This window comes from Rhinoderma darwinii, chromosome 3 (assembly GCF_050947455.1).
Source record: "Rhinoderma darwinii isolate aRhiDar2 chromosome 3, aRhiDar2.hap1, whole genome shotgun sequence".
NCBI classification, from domain to species: Eukaryota; Metazoa; Chordata; class Amphibia; order Anura; family Rhinodermatidae; genus Rhinoderma; species Rhinoderma darwinii.
The window spans coordinates 206523517-206544988 of record NC_134689.1 but is presented as its reverse complement, the minus strand read 5'-3'; the positions used below and the strand labels follow the sequence as shown (position 1 = coordinate 206544988).

Genomic DNA, 21472 nt, shown 5'->3' with positions numbered 1-21472 from the left:
TGGGCTGAAACGTCATCCTGGGAGGCAGGACTGGAGGAAGAAGCAGGGAGTTCTGGGTAAGTATGAACTTCTCTTTTTTTTTTACACGTTGATTTATATTGGTAGTCACTGTCGATCAGTTAACTCTTTCAGCACCCTGGACAGTGACTATTTACTGACGTCGCCTAGCAACGCTCCCGTAATTGCGGGTGCACACACGTAGTCACCCGTAATTATGGGAGCCCCATAGACTTCTATGGGCCTGCCCGTGCCGTAATTACGGCCTAAAATAGGACATGTTCTATATTTTTCAACGGCCCGGGCACCTTCCCGTAAGCATACGGGGAGGTACCCGTGGCCAATAGAAGTCTATGGGCCCGTAATTACGGGCGTTTTTACGTTCGTGTGCATGGGGCCTCAAGGAATATGCAGAACAGACACAGATTTTATACAATTTTATAACACAAATAAATAACATAGCACAGCATATAGATGTTACAGACAATGTTACAAAATTGTTAAATAGTGACAAATATGCCATCATAATTTTATCTATCTTCTTAAAGGAATTCTCCACCCTTTGAAGATTTCCTTCACACAGTGCCAATGCTACCACATTTTCTGCATAAAGCACACAAACTCCAATGCTAAGGCATATGCACAGACTGTTGCCAAGATGCAAATCCAGAAACTGAAAATGTTAAGAAAATCTTCACAAAAGCACTTTAAAGTGGTTTGTCATGTACTGTATTGAGGGAACTGATGCTCTATATACATTGCAACCCCAAATACACAGCTGTAGGAGAATTACCCTATGAGCTCTCCTAGAGTTTAAGGTAAGGTTCTATTCACATGTAAAGTTTTAACTGCGGTTTCTTATGAAAATCACAGGTCAACACTTGTGTGAATATTAACAGTTCATGCTACCACGGGCACTCAGGGTGTTCTGCTACATTGCCCAAATCTGTCCCAGACCAATTTGAGCAGACCTAGGCAGGCAGACTTATTTTGGTAGGCTAATAAAAACCACAACTGCATAAACAAATAAAATTAAGCAAGTGATCCTAAAAGTAAAGCTTTAGATAAAATGATAATATTAATCACAAACACAAGCCAAATCCTCCATGATAGGTGCCTTATTTTACCATCAATAAAAAAAAAAAGGCTAAGGCCCTTCTACAAAGGCCAATGATCGGACAAACGGGGTTCAAATGAACGCTTGTTCCCAATCATTGCCCTGTGTAAACAAGGCAACAATCAGCCAATGAACGAGCAAACGCTTGTTTATCGGCTGACTAGATTTTGGATGCGGCCAATAACATGGTCGCTAGTCAGCAGTACATCTTCCTGTTTAAACAGGGAGATGTGCAGCCGGCATGATGCAAATGGATGGGGACAAATGATTGCAGTAACAATCGTTCGTCCCCATACATTTATGATCATTGCTCCTTGTGACTGGAGTAAACAAGCGCCGATCAAAGATACAGCACGTCAATCATCGCTCGTTTTCACGGCCAATATCGGGCCAATGGACCATTAGACCACTTTATGAATAAAGAAAACAGATATAGATTTGGCCGGCAACCATGCAAGTCCATTTTTGTGCTACGCCATGCTTACACCATATTCATAAGGCTGTGGAAGTATAATTTACACCAGTGCTTCTTAAACTGTGAGGCGACCCCAGTTGGTGGTGAGGAGCATCTAGGGAAGGAGGTTTGACAGATGTTATCATAAGCTGTAGTTACATAATTGACTTTTGCGCCTATTTTATTTATGTTATTCTGGCTTTAGAAGACAAATAAAAAAGGTAAATGAAGAAATATTTTTTCATTTTGAAATAGACTTCTGCTAGGATGTTGAGGCCCAGGCATCACCATGTTCGGGCTGGTGAGGCCCCAGTAAAAAAATAAAAAAAGATACCCTGATCTACATTGTAGCTGGCAGTTCCAATGTAAACGGTTTAGAGTGAATTGTGCACCCACCTAGCGGTTTACTCTGTAAATAGTATTGTAATGTGATCGGATACAGTAGGAAGTGCCAAACCCCTTATTAACAAATTGTTACCAGGCAATTCCAAAACAAACACACAGCACATATCATGGGGCAGATTATCAAAAGGAAGACAACACAGAGGAAGGACTACTAAATGTAGGAAAAGAGCGTCACAGTGAGGAACAAAATTGTTATAGAAAAAAGTCATCTATACTTCTAATTTCAAGATGTACCCCCCCCCCCCCAAAAAAAAAACAACTAAAAAAATACATATCCTCATATATACAGGTATGAATATAATTATTCGAATTATTTAGGTAAATTACGCTATTTGCACAAACCAGAAGATATTCTAAGTTACAGTGTCTGGAAGGTTAAAAGCCAGAAATGTCCACATGAATACAGGGGAACATTCCACAAAACTGCATGACAAGTTTATTGAAGTCACTCAATGAAGTTAAAATAATACTCTGGGTAAAAGTTGAAAATACAGCTATCGTCAGGAGTGGAGGTGCCCAACCCAGCCACAAATTCTTACTTATGTAGTCTCTGCTGATCAAAGGATGCACAGGTGCTTGCTGGCAGACCGATCTTGCAGTCTGCCCGCATATTCAGGTCCCGGAAAGCAGATGTCATGACTTTCTCAGGAACCTGAATAGGAACGGACGTGCCCAAGGCTTAGTTGGTTACATCCACTCCGGGTAATAGGTGTATTTTCAGCTTTTGCCCTGAGTATCACTTTAGTGTAATCTTTAAAAAAATGTAAAAGAATATGGCAAAGTAATAAATCTGCCAAGAGCAAGTTGTCCTTAAAATTGAGTGTCTAATGTGGGCAGTACTGAGGTCTAGCTATAGAGTGCAGAGGTAGCAGTTGCTTACGGGCCTGGTACCTGAGGGTGCCCAAATGGCCCTCTTCTAAATAAGACAACAGTAATATAAATGATTTATGGTAGGTGGGCGCCATGTTACAAATTTTGCGTTGGGACCAAGAGCTTCAAGTTATGAAAAGGGAGAAGCGGTATATCTAGTACTCTTGTAAAAAAATGTGTTTTATTTGGTCATATTAAAAACAGGACAATTAAAATGATAATCCCGGGACCACACTTACACGTTTCAAACCTCTAGGGTTCTTAAGCTATGATTAAGAACCCTAGGGGTTTGAAACACGTAAGCGTGGTCCCAGGATTATCATTTTAATTGTCCTGTTTTTTAATATGACCAAATAAAACACTTTTTTTTTTACAAGAGTGCTGGATATACCAATTCTCCCTTTTCATTGCCTTATATACTTGCTGTCGACTCAGGACTTCTCTAGAGATATCTTCGAGCACCATCATTATTCACAACGTGGTCCAGACAAACACATGGAATAACGCAGTGGAAATGCGCGGAGCGAACCCTTGTATATTTTTCCTATTTTCTATAGCTTCAAGTTATGCCTATGCAAGACACCCAAGACAACTATGAAGGAGTTAAAAGCTGCTATTGCGAAGATGGTAGAGACAGACTGTTGCTTAAAGCCTTCATCCATTAAGGCTTAAAAATACAAAGCTACTGTTGAATAAAAGTCATATTACTACAATTTACTAAAAGCAAATAGAAAAACTCTGAAATCAAGTAAAAAAAAAAAAAGTGTTATGGTCTTAGGAGATAAAAATTAAAGAGGAACGGACACCAGTTCAGTAAAGCCCAATTTCCTACCTCTTTCCTACCGCTGCGCAATATGTTGGCGCTATATAAGTAACTGAAATAAAGAAATAATACCTCATGTCATAGGCATGTCACGCTAATGATGTCAGTGTAATTTGTATCCCAATCTGTTTTACTTTGAGTTATGAGCCATTTTCTTATTATGGTAATTAGGCCCTACTAGCTAAAGGGGCGGTGACGCTAAGGTTTCACTAGGGGCGGTGTCTGTGTTGGCTGCATGATGCTGTCCTATCAGTCATACAGGTACTAGTATTTTCAGGTGGACTATCTCTATGGCACTAATATTTCTGTAGTATTGCATTTGAGGATACTCGGCAGCATAGCAGGCACGGTATTATGGGTAGCAGCAGGATGACACTGTTCGAGTATCAGGATGGGAAGTTTGGGTTGAGAAGGTGAGGAGGATAAGGAAAAAGTAAGAAATCTAACATGTCTGTACAGCAAACGCTGCAAAGATAAGTTGTGGCTGGAAGAAGTGTTCATGGCTGCCTGGGTCCAGTGGAGAATATGAGGAAAGAGAAAATGTCTACAATTAGAGTCGCTGGATGTAATTGTGTATTCTGCCTGTGACTGCATCTGATCAGTGCTTAATTCTCTTTTATGTTCTGCATTGCTAAATTTGTTTTAAAAAGTAATATCTATCCAGGGACCATGTCTTTTAAGCCCCTAATAACTAGTCACAACCTGCCACAACTCGGTACCAAGCAGATCTGAAGACCCTCCGCCAATCACAACCGTGGATTTCCACCTTGCTACGGTTACTTACCCCTGGTCTAAAGCTATGGTCACATCGTTTTTGAACTAGGTTTGACATATACATCAGGAAAAGTTCCTGTTGTATACGTTAAAACGTAGGCTGTATCACCCGTAGGCTATAATGATATCAATTTAATTGATAAATCATTAACTCTCCGTTAAACAAATACCATTAAAGCCTAGGGGTGACTGATGCCACTGTTAGGCATCATTTAACACATCTGTCACCCATAGACTATAATGGCATGCATTTAACGGATAGGTCAAGAAAATATATTTAAAAGCTCATGACGTATGTGTAACGGTTGCCTGTGACGGATGCCATATAGGGACATTCGTCACCCATAAGCTACCATGTTAAAAAACTTATACGTTTAACCATGGGCGGACACAGGCAACAGAGGGCACCCCTGATCAAGAACAGTATATGGGCCCCTTGCTATAAAAAAACAGAGCATCTCCTATCATCGAGAATACCACTTATGTCTCTCCAAAAATCCATCAGTAATTGTGAGCTAAGAAATTCAATAGCTCAGTCCCTTATATGCAATCTATTAGACAGAATTCAGTAGGATTCTGCTGCACAGGTCACACGTGTTATGTCCACCCCTGCATTTAACATATAGGTTTTATATGACGTAGCATAGTCTACGACCTTACTGTATACTTTTTTTGCTGTATACCGGCCACTATTTTGGCCTCGGTCTGACAATATAGCCCTATGGACACATTTAGCGTGTACGTCGGGAGATTTTTTATTGATGTACACGCTAAATGTAAACATGATGTGAACAGGGCTTAAGCAGCCATCAAACATACACCATAGATACTTAGACCTAATTAGAGTACAATTCAAGAACCCAACCATCTCATCCTCATGTTCATACCATGGTTTGTCTCTTGACACTTTTGAAGAAAATACCGCGTGTTGCTTGTTGTTGGAGGTAAGTAGATTGTCTTTGGGCGCTTTGAATGGCTTCGAGTTACTGTTGACAGGGTTATGGCTGCTGATACAGGTTTTTGTTTTCATTTGTACAAATGATGCTCTGGTGTTGGAAGGAGAAGCCGGGGATGGGGAGGGTTTGCACATTGAACCGTGTCTTCTTTCTAAAACAAAGGAAAAAGATGATATATCAATAAATGACACAATACAGAATCTGTCATTTACGGTTATTTTTCTAGGGTGTCTACCACAAAAAGTCATATGGTGAAGCTGCTCATTACAGTGTGCAATGGACAATAATACTCTTTTGCTGGTGAAGTCGAGCAATACATGCCAGGAAAAATAAATGAAAGAAGCCCCCACAGCCAGGACTCCCAGAGGCTGTCCACATAGTTCATGGAAATGCAATCTTGGTACATAAATCAGATTTATGTTGAATGGTGTTATTAAGTCATAAAAATTAACTATTTAAGAGGTTCCTCCTGTCACTTTTGTATTACGGCTGATCTACTCTATGAAGCTGCAGATATTTTCAGATAAAATACGGAATAAAGTTCACCAAGCTGCTGGAAAATTTGGATCTACCTGGAACATCTTACAAGAAACCATAAGAAGTTTTTTTAAGCCGTGTTTCAGAAAAGGGTCCTTAAAAATATTCCAAATAATGTTGCAGCTTTTAGATTAGTTTTCTGCTACACGGTCTTGTATTATGTTATTTATGTAGCTCTACACAACAGTAAAAAAAGAAAACACAATAGTAGAAAATACAGACAGACCTTTAGACATCTCCTCCTGCGTCTATCCCTCCAATTCATACAGTGCATTATTTCCTGATCGCAAAGGACCTTTAAAATCTACATGAAAAATTGGCAGAGAGATCTGGCAGACAACAACATTCATTCTGGCTACGGTGTTATTTTAACACTAGTAGCAAAGGAAATTCCCTTTAGAAATGGAGATAACAAATGTTTGTCACATTCTGTGTGAAGGTGCAGTCCCGACACTTCAAAAGTTGTCCTATGGATATAGCTGGAAACTTTAGAGGCTGGCTAAGAATGTGTATCAAACCCCTGCAAGCAAAATAGGAAAAAGTCTTCACTGAAAGTAAGTTCATACACAATGGAAAAAGTTATACGTAGGAAAAACAGGAGCAAATATAAGGAAGACTAAAATCCCCCTAAAGCAACATGCCAGGCAAAACTTATACTGCGTTAAAGAGGCTCTGTCACCAGATTATCAAATCCCTATCTCCTATTGCATGTGATCGGCACTGCAATGTAGATAACAGTAACGTTTGTTTTTTTTGAAAAACGATCATTTTTGGCCAAGTTATGAGCAATTTTATATTTATGCAAATGAGCTTTGAAATGGACAACTGGGTGTGTTTTTTTTTCGTATTTCCAACTGGGCGTGTATTGTGTTTTTAACAACTGGGCGTGTTTACTTGTTTTACTAACTGGGCGTTGTGAATAGAAGTGTATGATGCTAACAAATCAGCATCATTCACTTCTTATCGTTCCCACCCAGCTTCTTTCACTAAAGACACACAGCGTGACGTCACCCACAGGTCCTTCAACCTTGTCGTCGGACAAAGAAGATACATCGGCTGAAAGGCGTCCAAAAGGTTAATATGCTCGTCTCTAGGGAGTTTGCTATGCTTACCTGCACATGGTGATGCTGCTGCAAATTCAACTGTACGCCTGGAGCTGTGGTGTCTTCTCTCTTCCGACGCCAAGGTTTAAGGACCTGTGGGTGACGTCATAACTCCCAGCCAGCTTCTTTCACTCCAGACACACAGCGTGACGTCACCCACAGGTCCTTCAACCTTGGCGTCGGAAGAGAGAAGACACCACAGCTCCAGGCGTACAGTTGAATTTGCAGCATCACCATGTGCAGGTAAGCATAGCAAACTCCCTAGAGACGAGCATATTAACCTTTTGGACGCCTTTCAGCCGATGTATCTTCTTTGTCCGACGACAAGGTTGAAGGACCTGTGGGTGACGTCACGCTGTGTCTCATTAGTGAAAGAAGCTGGATGGGAACGATGAGAAGTGAATGATGCTGATTTGTCAGCATCATACACTTCTATTCACAATGCCCAGTTAGTAAAACAAGTAAACACGCCCAGTTGTTTTTTTTTTAAAACATCATTTTTATTAACATTTTTCAAATTTTGTACAAACATTTCACAAAAAATTTTGCGACATCAATGAACAGCTCGCAACTGCGAGTATAACAGAAAAAGAATAATTACATACATGCATGGCATATCGTCTTGCATCTGTTAAGCAATTAACATGACTTCCCCTATTCCCGATCACGACTTAGATCATTGAAGGATAATAGCACCGCCCCATCTATCCCTTATCTGCTACTAGACTGCAGTTGCAAGCCTCCTAAAGTGCCAGCCAGAAGCTGCGTATGATACCACGCTGTGTGTCTAAAAGGCGTAACAATTTCCACCACCTCAGTCGCTGTGCATTGCGTTTCTATAAATAGCTGCCATTTAGCAAACAACTTTTTGGCTCCCGTTTCTTTCCTTCTTTCTACCTCCACTCGTTCAAGAGCTAACAATTGTTTCAAGCGGGACACGATCATGTCGATGTCCGGTGTATCAGCTTCCAGACATTTACATAAAAGGCATCTCAAGGCCACCAATAAAATTGTGTGCACCAGGGGGGGAGGATATCTCGTTCCTCCAGCAACCTCTTCCTCTGGCGGTCGCGCCTGATGGAACAGCAGCGCTTGGGGCGTCATTGGAAGGTTTGCCTTCCAATAATCTAAAATATAGCTACGTACCATTACCCAGTACCGTTCAGTATGAGCACGGCCCCATACTCCGTGCCACAAATTCGTCAGGGGGGTATTGCATTTGGGACAGCTCGTAATGCGATCGGGGAAGGACTGTGAAGGCAGAATATTGAAGCCATAGATAGCCGCATGCATTAATTTGAAATAGGTTTCCCTCCAGCTCTCGTTAATGATCACCTTCCGTACCGTCTCCCAACCCTCCAATATGGTCTCTCCTATAGCCGGATCGTGAGTCCACCGTTCCCAGACTTTGAACATTACCCGTTGTTGCGGGCGGACAAAATACTCCCCTAGTGCTCTATACAACTTCGAGATAGTCGCCTGAAGAGCCGTTGGGCCAATGACCTCATCTAGCGTATGAGTGGTGGCTTCCTTATTTAAATCTCTGAGCCTAGAGGTACAGAATGACCGCACCTGGAGAACTTATAGAAAATTAGCATTGTCCTCTAAGGGACTGAGTTTAGCCCTGATTTCCGAACCGGTTAACCATCTCCTTTCCTCTGTATGCATAAGGTCCCCTGCATTACTAATACCTGTATCCCCCCAAGAGGCAAATCTGTCTCCACTGTCTACTCCCGGTAAGAATTCCGGGTGTCCACACAACGGCATGTGCTTGGATAGCAGATGAGGCAAGTCAAAAATTTTACGAACCACTTTCCAGGCCAGGACTGTATCTCTCAGAACAATGGAGGTTTTGAGACGGCACGGAAGAGAGGCCACCCGACAATGCAGCAAGGCCTTTAAGTTCCAGGGTGAGGCATACTCCCCCTCTAGATCCAAGTTGGAATAATGGTTTGTTTCATGAAGACAGTCCACTACATGACGAAAGAGGCACACCACATTGTATCCCCTAATATATTAGGAAACTTCAGCCCCCCCTCATGCTTGTCCCTCATGTGCTTAGTGAGTGCAATGCAAGGCCTCTTTCCCGCCCATATGAATTTTGTAAATGCCGAATTCAGCTTGGAGACGTCCCCATGTTTCAGTAAGAGCGGGAGTGCTTGAAAGGGATATAGCAATCTGGGGAAACTGACCATCTTAATGAGGTGGCACCTCCTCAGAAGGGATATCGGTAACTGACACCATCTGGTGAGTTCCGCCTGCATTTTTTTAAACAGTGGTGGATAATTCAGGCCATACAAGGTTTCAGGTGCCTTCCCTATCTTAATTCCCAGATAAGTAATGCATTGTTTCACCGGGGATATCCCGCATCCCAAGGATTGCCAAAAGGTCCCAGGTAATGGTTTGCCCAACTCCAGCAGTTCGCTTTTAGCTATATTGACTTTGTATCCCAAGCATTGCCCAAAGTCCTGCAAAAAATGGAAGACCGGCAATAAGTGTTCTTGAGGATTCGACATAAACAGAATAACATCTTCAGCGAACAAGGCTAGCTTGACAGCCAAAGACCCCACCTGGATACCTCTGAACACTGCCGACTCTTCCAGAAATCTAGCCATTGGTTCAAGTGCCAGATTAAATAAAAGCGGCGACAAGGGACATCCCTGCCGAGTCCCTTTATACAATTGGAAGGGAAGCGTCAGAAATCCCGAAGAGTAGACACGCGCTTGGGGATTAGTATAGACCCTCTTCAGAAAGATCCGAAAGGCTCCCTGGACATTCATCTTGTCCAACACCATCCCCAGCCATTCCCACTGTATGTTATCAAACGCTTTCTCTGCATCTAGCGCTAAGAGTGCCGGCCGGGTACCTGGCCGGGGATCGTGACGGACTGTTTCTAGTACGGTCAACACCTTACGCACTGCTGCCCTGCCCTTTACAAAGCCCACTTGGGATTTTCCCACCAATGTCGGTAGATACACGGCCAAACGATTAGCTAAGATTTTTGTAAGTAATTTCTGGTCTTGGTCTATCAATGATATTGGTCGATAGGACCCCGGGTCCAGAGGGTCCTTCCCCTTTTTGGGCAGCACCTTTATATGCGCTATTTTGGCCCCCATTGGTAGCGTACCGGTCTGTAATAAAATGTTACAATACTCCATCAAAATGGGGCGGATTTCTTCTCTGAGGGACTTAAAAAATTCTCCTGTGAACCCATACGGCCCAGGGGCCTTCCCGTTAGATAAGGTCCTAATGGTACTCGCTATCTCTTCCACCGTGATCTCTGCGCTCAGCAGATCGTTCTGCTCGTTCTGCTCCTGCGTGAGTCCAGGCAGCTTTACCTTCTCCAAAAATTCCTTTCCTTTTTGGGTGTCGACGGGCGTGTCTGAATACAGGGCCTAATAATATGTACGCAGTATAGTGTTTATGTTTTTTGGATCCGTTGTAGGAAGTCCGTTGGCGTCTTTACGGGTTAAAATGTGCGACGGTGTATACCTCCCCTTCGCCAATCGTGCTAGAAATTTGCCCGCTTTATTACCGAGACGCATAAGGTAAGCATCAAATTGAGACCGATAAATGCTTTCTCTTTTGTCTAGCCATTGATCATACGGTCGCTTGGCTTCCCTCCAAGCCTCCCCCAGAGAGGCTGATGGAGATTGTAAAAACGCTGTGTATGCGCTCCTTAAGGCTATGTTCACACGGGGTATTTTGCCGAGTTTTTTGACGCGGAAACCGCGTAGCAAAACTCTGCAAAAACAGCCCGAGAACGACTCCCATTGATTTCAATGGGAGGCGTCGGCGTCTTTTTCCCGCGAGCAGTAAAACTGCCTCGCGGGAAAAAGAAGCGACATTCCCTATCTTCGGGCGCTTCCGCCTCTGACCTCCCATTGACTTCAATGGGAGGCAGGAGAAAGCGTATTTCTCGCTGTTTTATGCCCACGGCGCTCAATGGCCGCGGGCGAAAAACGGCGCGATAATCGCCGCGAAAATCGGCGTGCAGGGAGAGGAATATCTGCCTCAAAGTTCCAAACGGAATTTTGAGGCAGATATTCCTCCCCCAAAATACTCCGTGTGAACATAGCCTAAATCGGTCGCTCACCGTCTTATACCCTTCGTGGTTTTACGTTTAAGATTGGCCATAAATTGTATTATTTTCCCGCGGATTACCGCTTTAGCTGTACGCCAGTATAACGACGGGTCCGTACGGTGTGACGCATTATCCCCGTCAAATTCCGTCCACCAGCCCTTTAGCGTTTCTACAAAGCCCTCATCCGCCGCCAGAAAGGAGGGGAACCGCCATATAAAATCCAGTCCCTTAGCTACCGTGTCTGCCAAAGTAATTGTGATTGGGGAGTGGTCAGAGATGACCATATCTTCTATCGCCGCGTCACGTAGCCGGCGGGAGAAAGCGCCGTTCACAAGTAAGTAATCGATGCGCGACCACGACTGATGTACATGAGAAAAGTGTGTGTACTCCCTCGCATCGGGGTGCAAACTCCTCCAAGCATCAGTGAGGGCCGTGTGTCTCAAAAAATCTGGCAGGATCCTATCCCTCTGTCTCTGCAAAATGGACCCTACACTTCTATCTTCCCTAGCGGACCTTACGGTATTAAGGTCTCCCCCTAGCACCAACAGCTTAGTGCGATCCTGCTGGAGTTGGGTTTCCAATTTACCAAAGAACCCTGCGTTGGCCGCATTAGGCCCATAAACATTATGGATGCTAATAGTTTCCCCTGCATGCTCCATCACTAGATGTATCCAACGACCCTCATCATCACGGTCCTGGGACACCACCGTAAGAGTAAAATCTTTGTGCACCAATATTATCACTCCCGCCTTACCGTCTCTTGCGGCCGAGCCAAAAACATGGCCCACCCAAAACTTTTGTAGATATTTAAATTCAGATTTGGTAAGGTGGGTTTACTGTAACAGGGCTACATCTGGATGTAATCGCTTCATATGTCGTAAGAGTTTGGTCCGTTTCTGTAGGGATCTAAGCCCCTTAACGTTCCATGAAACTATTTTCATGTTATTGGGCTATGTCTAAGGTGAGCTAAGGTGTCCAAAAGTCGTGACCGAGTAGGGGAGTCAGATCCATCTTTCCCTAAGCGCCATGCATGAACATTTAAAACTCGGCCAAAACCCGGCCTAGGAAACAAAGCTAAAATCCAACTCAAAGCCTTCAGACTTTGTTCAGAAAACAGTGAAAAAACGCCTGTGACAAGGGCAGTCATCTTCCTAGTACACATTGACGTCAGTGACTTCACTTTTTTCTGTTGTGCACCAACACGTCCCTCCCTCCCACCCCCTCCCAGACCTGCGTAACAGAAATTTCAAACCGACTGAGCCACACCAGCCCACCATCCCATCCTTGACCAGCAATCTCTTGCAGCCGATACCCGGTCCGATAGCAACGGGTCAACCCCCCAGTTTCTGCTCCATTCACCATGCAGCATTTAGACCTGATCACTGTTTCACTTCAAGGTTTCCCCGAGCAACGACCCAGAAGCCCCTACTGAGACTTCCCCTCGTATTTGACCTGCAACGGTCTTAGCCAATGTCATTAAAGAGACCAGCCTCGTAAAATTCTCGCTCGAAGAGCCCCACCCAAAAACGAGCATGGACTGCATAACCTTGAAACCAGCTCGAACTCAGACTCAAACCCCTAGCAGTGTAACTACGGCATTGTATCATTATAATATTATAACGGTATTATAACAGTAGGGCAATATATCAGAATGCATGCAGTTTGGCATGAAAACAGTTGGTAACAGACTAAAATATTGTAGTAATAAAAGACTAACAAGTGCAACCATCAAGCCTTATCATTCTCTGCTAATATCTGTAATAACTGTAAACTTATCTGCTTAGGATCGGAGCCTGCAATTGATCTACAGCGTCCTAGGGACCCTCGCATAAGGTATGGGGGTCTCAAAAAACCTTAGTCCTCAATCTTCAATCTGAGGACGCGGACCTGAAGCGATCACGCGGTCGTCTCTGTGGCTTCGGAGACGCACCTCTGTTCCTGGATCTTCCTCCGCGTTCTCTGCCAGGTGTGGGCAATAAAGGTTCAGCCCAAGTCCGCTCCATATCCAAGCGACTCCCTCCGATTTCTCTTGGCTTGTGGCGTGGGCTGTGGTCTGGAGTGCGTCGCACCTCATGCAGGGGGCGGCTTCCACATAGCTCTGCCAGCGCTTCCTCCGCATCCTTCGCTGTGGCGAAAGTCTTGATCCTCCCGTTTGCTTGAAACACCTGTAAGATAGCAGGGTACTGTAGGTTAAAGCGCATTTTCGCTTGAAACAGCTCCGTACAGATCTTGCTGAAGGATCGCCTACGTTTTGCGACCTCCGTAGAATAGTCCTCGAAAAGTAGCACTTTCATGCCCATTATCTCTAAGAGTCGGGATCTACTTCGATATGCCTTCATCAGTGCCACCTTGTCATTATAATCCAACAGCTTAAAGATGACTTGTCTGGGGCGAGGCGAACTGCTGCTGTTGTCCGCTGGTGGGAGATTTCTTGGGTCCGGTCCCACCCTGTGTGCCCTCTCCACCCGGCATGGACATGGAAGACCCAATGCTGCCGGCAATGATCTCTCGCATATACGTTGCAACTCAGAAGGGACCACCGCTTCCTTCAGGCCCACTATTCGCAGTTTACTCCTCCTGGAGCGGTTTTCCAGGTCCTCCACCTTTTCCCCCAACTGCGTAGTACTGGATAACACCGTTTTAAGCTTGGACTGCAGGCGCTCATTCTCATCCTCCAGCAGCGATACACGTTGCTCCAATTCGCTAGTCCTGGAGGTTACTTGTGCCAGGTCCGCATGCATGCGGTTGAGCGACTCTTGCACCGTTTTTTCCAGCGCTTTCTGCAGGTCGGGGGCTATCCGCTTAGCCACTTCATGAGCCAATGCGATATAATCCACAGGTGCGTGGTTAGAAGAGGTTATGGGCTCTGCTGGGCTTGGAATCGGTGACTGGGACTGGGGCCGGAGCTGCTCCTCATCCAGTGAATACAGCGGGGGAGCAGTGGCGGGAAGCATCGCCATCTTACCCCCCCTGTCTATTCCCGCGTCTAGATACTCCATGGCTGGCTTATGTGCGCTCCTGAGGAGGTATCGGTCCATGCAGGCACCCCCGGGTACTTTCCTGTGTGCAGGGCCGGTGTCTGTCCGCCGGTTGTCGCCACCGAAGTGGCTTTTGCAGTTAAGCAGGCTAGTCGGGAGCGGGAGCTCAGTCAAACGCGTCCTGCATCGCCAGCGCCGGAACCGGAAGTCCCCACGCCCAGTTGTCCATTTCAAAGCTCATTTGCATAAATATAAAATTGCTCATAACTTGGCCAAAAATGATCGTTTTAAAAAAACAAAACAAAACGTTACTGTTATCTACATTGCAGCGCCGATCACATGCAATAGGAGATAGTGATTTGATAATCTGGTGACAGAGCCTCTTTAAGTCTAGTGCATGGCCTGAAGAGACAGTGTATGACACGGGAATCCAAAAAACGCCATCCCTGTCATGCAGCGCACTTCAGGCCCTGAACTAGGCAGAATACAGGGCTTCCTTTTTTTACCCAAGTGTTTGGTTCAGGCATCTTTGTGGCTCTTTGTTACTGCCATATGTTATATCTATATGAATTTATAAATTCCATTTCACCCATATTTTTTTCTCTAACATATGAAGCCAATAATAATAATTCTGCAAGAGCTTTGGTACCCTGCTCCTGACCTCAAGAAAGGTTTTCTTGATCTCCCAGAACAGCATCCAATCGTGTCCTTAGCACTAAATATAGGACTCATGCCGAGGTTGGAACAACACCTGTAAATGCATTTTCACACTTTTAAATCGATGTCATGCATATTCCTATGCAGGAGACTGAACGCAGAATCTTGTGTAAAGGAGAGACGTGGTAACCAATACAAGCTGAATTATTACCACTCCTCGTCTTCAGCCAATCAAAAGGGTTATTTTATTGACAAGGACTTGCCATTGGCTGAAAGAAGAGAAGCTTAAAGTACTCCTTAAAGGGGTATTCCCATCTCAGCAATAAGATCTTATATGGTCCCTGATGAAGGGTTATGAAAATATGCAAATACTTGTTCTTTTCTAAGCTCCATTCAAATATTTATGTCCGGTTCCGATTGAATATGGCCACAAATGCGGTGGCCACTCTTGCGCAGTGGCATCTGTGCTTATTTCTAGAAGGCTGGCCTGGTTCTCAGGAGCGCGCATTGTTTGCTCAGGGGCAGTGGCTCCCAGCCTGGTCACCTCTCTGAATTGCTATTGAATTGAATGAGACAGCTCTGGCACATGCAGGGTAGCGTTTGAGCCATTTTATACTGCTGTACTCAGGGGATAGCTTCTGCCCGAATAAAGCACTGGCAGAACCTAGAACGTAATGCTTCTCGGTATGCCCATCATGTTGTTAACACTGGAAGGATGGAGGGAGATAAATATTGTGGGGATTTTGTTTTGTGCACAGACTCTCCCTGCACAGTTCTTGTTCTTAGGATGCTGGAGTTTATATTCATGCTCAATTATGTGGTGGATGAAGAGCAGGACGTAGAAATAACTGAAGGAGCTCTAGGACCCAGCCAGTGACACGCATGACTGGTAGGTGCTGAAGGGAGGGGGGGGGGGGGGTAAACTGGTCATCACAGTTGCTCTCAAGCTCGGGGTATATTCAGACATAGTAGTCATGTTGCATGTTTGTTTTTTATTTTGCTGCGACTAATGCAAAAATCGCTGCAAAATGACACTGTTTTGCTGTGTTTCGATGTTGTCGCAGCAATAAAACTCAACATGATTGATTCGTCTAAATATACCTTCGGTCTCTTCAGTGTTGCAGCTTCTGCTGAGCTGAGTCCCCCACCCCCGGAGGGCGCTAACTGCACCTCGGACTTGTATGGGTGCTAGCAGTGTCACATACTATATGAGTGGGAACACTAAAACAGAGTATCACGCAGATTGTTTCTGTCATCACAGTGTATCCAAACTGCTGATGCTGCTTACATTACTGTATAGCAGCACCGGGAACAGGCACGCAGCGCCCTGCAGATCTTCATGCCACGTGAGGCAACAGCGTAGTGCTGCCCACAAAATAGGCACAGCAGGGAAGTTGGGAGATGGGAATAACCATTTAAAAATAAAGGAGTATTTTTGCCATGTTGAAAAATATTGTGTGATAGTGCTGGGCTCATGTGGTGCCATAATACAACCATGCGCATAAGCTGGAATTCTAATTCCAAGTGACCAAATCACTTCCACAGAGATATGCTTGGCAAAGACCCCTGCATGGGTTGAAACGTTGCATGTTTAGTTTGTCTGGGGATGTGTTAATAAACACTTGAACTTTTGCTATATGGATGCTGTCACATCTTTCTATTTTCTCAAATCACTTCCACAGTCATGGGAGGCCATTAGGTCACTCAGGTACTGACTGCACAAACACACCAAAATTGAAGTGTTTAGGTGAACACCAACATTCAAGTAATATTACTGATGGTTTGAGAAAATAAATGCTGGATTATTGAAGTACATAACCCTGGGACGATTTCTGGATATTGACTATATCATTACAGTGCACGAAGTGATACACGAGGTCAAACAGCGCTCCCCCCCTCCCCCAGAGTGAACAAGACTAAGGCATTACAATTATATACTGTACAACTGTAGAAATGCAACAAAATGGATAAAAGCAACATGGTTTGTTATTGTGGCCAAAGGAGAATTGGAAAAATAAAACAGAATATTTGGCAATGCCAGAATGTCACTAATTCGAAAGGAAAAATAAACCAATTAACAAACCGTAGGATTTTTCCCTAATAAACAATGGACATAAAGATCACATGTTTGCCATTCTTTTGAGAAAATTGTTTGGACAGACATGCCTGGGGTTGAGGAAAATATATAGACATGAACGAATCAGTGATCGCTGAAACAGACCAATGGACACAGTAGTCAATGTAAAATACATCTGTAGTCACCTACTGTATTACATTATTGATTAGTTACTGTAACACATGTCGATTGTTGTCTTTGAACACAATGTTGGACTGCTGCCAATATGTATTGTTGCATATGAAATGTGGACTTCTGGATTTAAAAGGGACAGTCATTATTTTTATTAATTTATGTGTTTTTATTTAATAAAATATTATATTGACTTTATTTAATTTTTCACACACAAAGTTTTTTGCCGTTAATTTGGTCTGCCATCCGGCTCTGTACTGCGCAGGTGCAGTTCAGTGCCACAAAGCAGAGAAGCTGGTTTGTAGGGAGATAGCAGGCGACATTATGAAGACCGGCTGCACTGCAGGTAAGGTGTGTGTCTCTGTCTGTCCCTCTCTCACAGACCCCACCTCTCGTGACTCCCCCCTCCCCCATGTGTGTGTGTGTCTGTGTGTAGCAGAGTTGTGTGTCTGTGTGTAGCAGAGCTAAGTGTGTGTTTCTGTGTAGCAGCGTTGTGTATGGTTGTCTGTGTGTAGCAGAGCCGAGTGTGTGTGTGTGTGTGTGTGTGTGTGTGTGTGTGTGTGTGTGTGTGTGTGTGGAAAGGAATTTACTCAACATTTCTTTATTTACACAATGCATTTTTTTAAAACGCGTGTGTAATAAAGCGCATTGTATGTACTAACAGCGCACTTTACCAATTATGTACATAAAAAGCGCAATCAAGCGTTTTTTGGCACGTAAAATGCGCAAAAAAAAACGTGTCAAATACACACCATGTGAACCTGTCAACTGAAAAGTCATTCACTTCCATCATTCTAAGGGTATGTTCACACAGTGTTTTCAGCCATTTTTCGGGCCGTAAACGTCCCAAAAAACAGCTGAAAAATCGGAAGCAAAACGCCTACAAACATCTGCCCATTGGTTTCAATGGGAAATACGGCGTTCTGTTCCGTTCTGTTTCCAAAAACAGCACGTAAAAGGACGCCCGCCAAAAAGAAGTGCATGTCACTTATTGGGACGTTTTTGGAGCCGTTTTTTATTGACTCTATAGAAAAACAGCTCCAAAAACGGCCGTAAAAAACGCGGCCAAAAACGCGAGTTTGATTAAACAATGGCTGAAAATCAGGAGCTGTTTTCCCTATGTTTAGTAAGCGTGTGAACATACCCTTAGCCTTTTGGTGTGTCCTATAGCTTCTGCCAGCTGCCATTTGTACAATCCCTCCCAAAATGGCAGCCAGACACTGCTTATCAATTTGAAGACACCTTTTCCTGGCTTGTAGGAGGGGGGGGGGGATGAGATTCCCTCCCACATTTACGGCAGCTGTGAGACAGGTTGCTTTGCCTTATTCACCTTGCTGTAATTCTGGGAAGTGCTCCCTCTGGTGGCAAACATAGGAAAACATGTCAAATTATTATTTAATTTTGAATACTTTCCACCATGTGGAAGAAAAAAAAAATACAGCAAAAAACGTAAAAAATTTAATAGAAATAAGTAACTTTAAAAAAAATAGGTTCAATTCGCGACACCTTCCCTTTAAGTGATAGGAATTTCCTGATCTCCATAGGAATGCAGACTGACCACTACTATGCTCTATAGGAGCAGCAATCCCGCAAAAACAATGGGTTACCTCAAAATGTTTCACGCGGCTGATAGAGGATGCATGTTGTCTTGCGGCATCTGCCTCTGTGGTAGTGATACCACTCAACAGATAATTTAAACAGAAAAGATTCCGGGAAGAAAACATAACAGAAAACATAAAAGACCTGACACTTATCTTGGAAAAATAAATTTTCCTTATAAAAATAGACTTGAGACTATTTTTATTCGGTCTTTGTAGCCCCCAAACACAGGCGTTTAATTCCAGTTCCAATCATTGGAATGTACTGGTATTTGGCCTCTCCATAGCATCTTACACGTTTACAAGAGTATTGAAAGCGGTAATAACTTACTTAAAAACAAAAGCATGCTATGCCTGGTGTACTTAGAAGACATATTCATTTTCCACTCAAACAGAGAACAGCTAGTGTCTCAAAGGGAGACGATCTTATCCCTGCTCAGACAGGTTTTCACTTAAACATAAACATAGAATAGTCGGTTCTTCAACCGAACACGTCCTTGTTATTTTTGGGATTCTGCATAGACACAAGGTTCTTCCAACTAGGCGAAAGTAGGAGGAATTAAAAGGATTGGTGATGGAGACATTAAAAGAGGACTGTACCCCATTGAGAGAGCTAGCAAGACTCCTAGGAAAGATAGCGGTAAGGCAACCGGGCTTCAGGACAACTCCCACCTTGTGGAAGAAAATGAAGATGTGGCTAGGGAGTATTTTTAGTGAAGGCTACACATGGAACAAAACAATCTTAGTTCCTTTAGAAGGGGGGAGTTAATTCAGATAGAATTACTAAGCGGTCCTCCACCTGGTCTTATTTGAGCTTCACTACCAGATATTACGATAAAATAAATAGCGTCAACCTTAGGATGGGTAGCATTGTCCATGCACTCTGAAGTAAGAGGTCCATGGTAAAACGTAGAAAGAAGTTTGCACATAAATATTTTTTCACCAAGGGAGGCAAAGCTAGCGTGTCAGAAGTTAGTCAAGGAAACCACCACCCTCCAATTAGTCCTGATACAAATGGATGATAGCGACAGTTTATGTAAAACAAGATAGGAGGTAGTTATGCATCGAAGCACTTGAATTCTAGGCTTGGGTATTCGAGCACAGAATAGATTTAAGGGCACAGTATGTTCAAGGCCATACAAACAAGATAGAGGACTCCCTCACACAACAATAACTTATTTTGGCAACAATAGACCTCACAATACAAAGTTTCTCGAAAATCAATCGCAAATGGTCAGAGGAAAAACAATTTGTTTTCCTTGGAGACAACAGACCAAACACAAATATTTATGGCAAAAATTTGTTCTCCTAGAGCATGGAGGACAGATGCCCTATTCTTTCCGTGGACGGGCCCTAAGAACCTATATGCTTTCCCGCCACCAATTTTTATAGCCCAGACTCTACAGAAGATAGAGGAGCAGATATTCTAGTATATAATTTTAGTATATGCACTGGGAATGACAGGGTCTCCAGGGTCCAAAAGATTTACGAGAATAACTGATCAATGCTGCTACCCACATTAGCTGCAGAAGCGGTTCTAATAACTATAGCTAACAGCGCAGATAAGTCCGCTCATAAATTGGTCTCTTAGACCAAGCACCTTTTGTAGATCTAAACCAATAATTTCTAAATTCCATGTGTGGAGATCGAAAGTGGACAGGAGTAGCCAAGATCCTCAGGAATTGAGGGCAGCACTAGAATTTCTAGCTATGAAATTTCCGTCAGGAATAAGCCCTAACACACTAAAAACAATAGGTTCAGCATTGAACATCATAACGTCTTGAATCTGACAGAAAATAGAATTTATCTGAGACTTAAGAGGCTATAGGGTCTAGGCTTATAGTTCCAAAATATACATCAACGTAGGATATTGAACTCCTCCTAGTTTTTCTGGATCTTTAAAAACGATAGGGATAAAGTTAGCATGTCTGCTAGAGTGAACGTTTGATGCTAGCTCTATGAAACAAACGTTAATTTAAATAAAATGAACTATGGCTCTCTTCTAATCCAAAATGGATTTTACATGATCCTCAAAAGGAAAGAATAAGGCTTCGTTCACATCCGTGCTAGGGCTCCGTTCCGTCTGAGCTTTCCGTCGGAACGGAGCCCTGACAGACACAAACGGAAACCATAGGTTTCCGTTTGAATCACCACTAATTTCAATGGCGACTGATCCGGTGCCAATGGTTTCCATTTGTCTCCGTTGTGCAAGGGTTCTGTCGTTTTGAGGGAATGAATAGTGTAGTCGACTAAGCTATTGATTCCATCAAAACGACGGAACCCTTGCACAACGGAGACAAACGGAAACCACTGGCACCGGATCAGTCACCATAGAAATCAATGGTATTTTAAACAGAAATCTATGGTTTCCGTTTGTGTCTGTCAGGGCTCTGTTGACTGAAAGCTCAGATGGAACGGCACCCTAGCGCAGATGTGAACGAAGCCTAAGAAGTTTCATATTGATAGCATATCAGGGAGTTTTACTTAGACTGGTGTATCATATGCCAGTCTAAAAGCAAAAAAGTTTGGAGTAAAATGTGTCAAATTTGGTAACAGGCAAAATCCTTTTAAAAAATTTGCTGCATCTCTGGCTGTCCATGTGTCACAAAGTGAAATTTCTGCTAGAATTTACGCCAGATATGCTAAGCCCTGCCACTTTTTGGTGAAGTGGTGGGAGCAGCGTAATGGTGAAAAGAAAACAAACCGCTAATTTTGGTGTAAAACAAGCGCAAACCAGAATTTGCTAATTTTTTAATCCAGAATACTGGTGTAAAAGGCTTTAATAAATTCCCCCTATTATGTTTGATTAGAACAAAAGAGAAGGTAAACCTTTCCATAATCTCTAGACAGCCTGTTAGAAACGCGACCTCT

The 21472-nt window shown here is 43.5% G+C and overlaps 1 protein-coding gene across 1 annotated transcript in view; it reads right to left on the bottom strand.

The window, feature by feature from the left end:
• Window positions 1-21472, bottom strand: part of ATXN7L1 (ataxin 7 like 1) — a 132436-nt gene that overhangs the window by 16310 nt on the left and 94654 nt on the right. Inside the window, 1 exon segment of the mRNA XM_075857285.1 lies at window positions 5328-5547. Within this exon segment, the coding sequence (XP_075713400.1) occupies window positions 5328-5547 (220 nt within the window).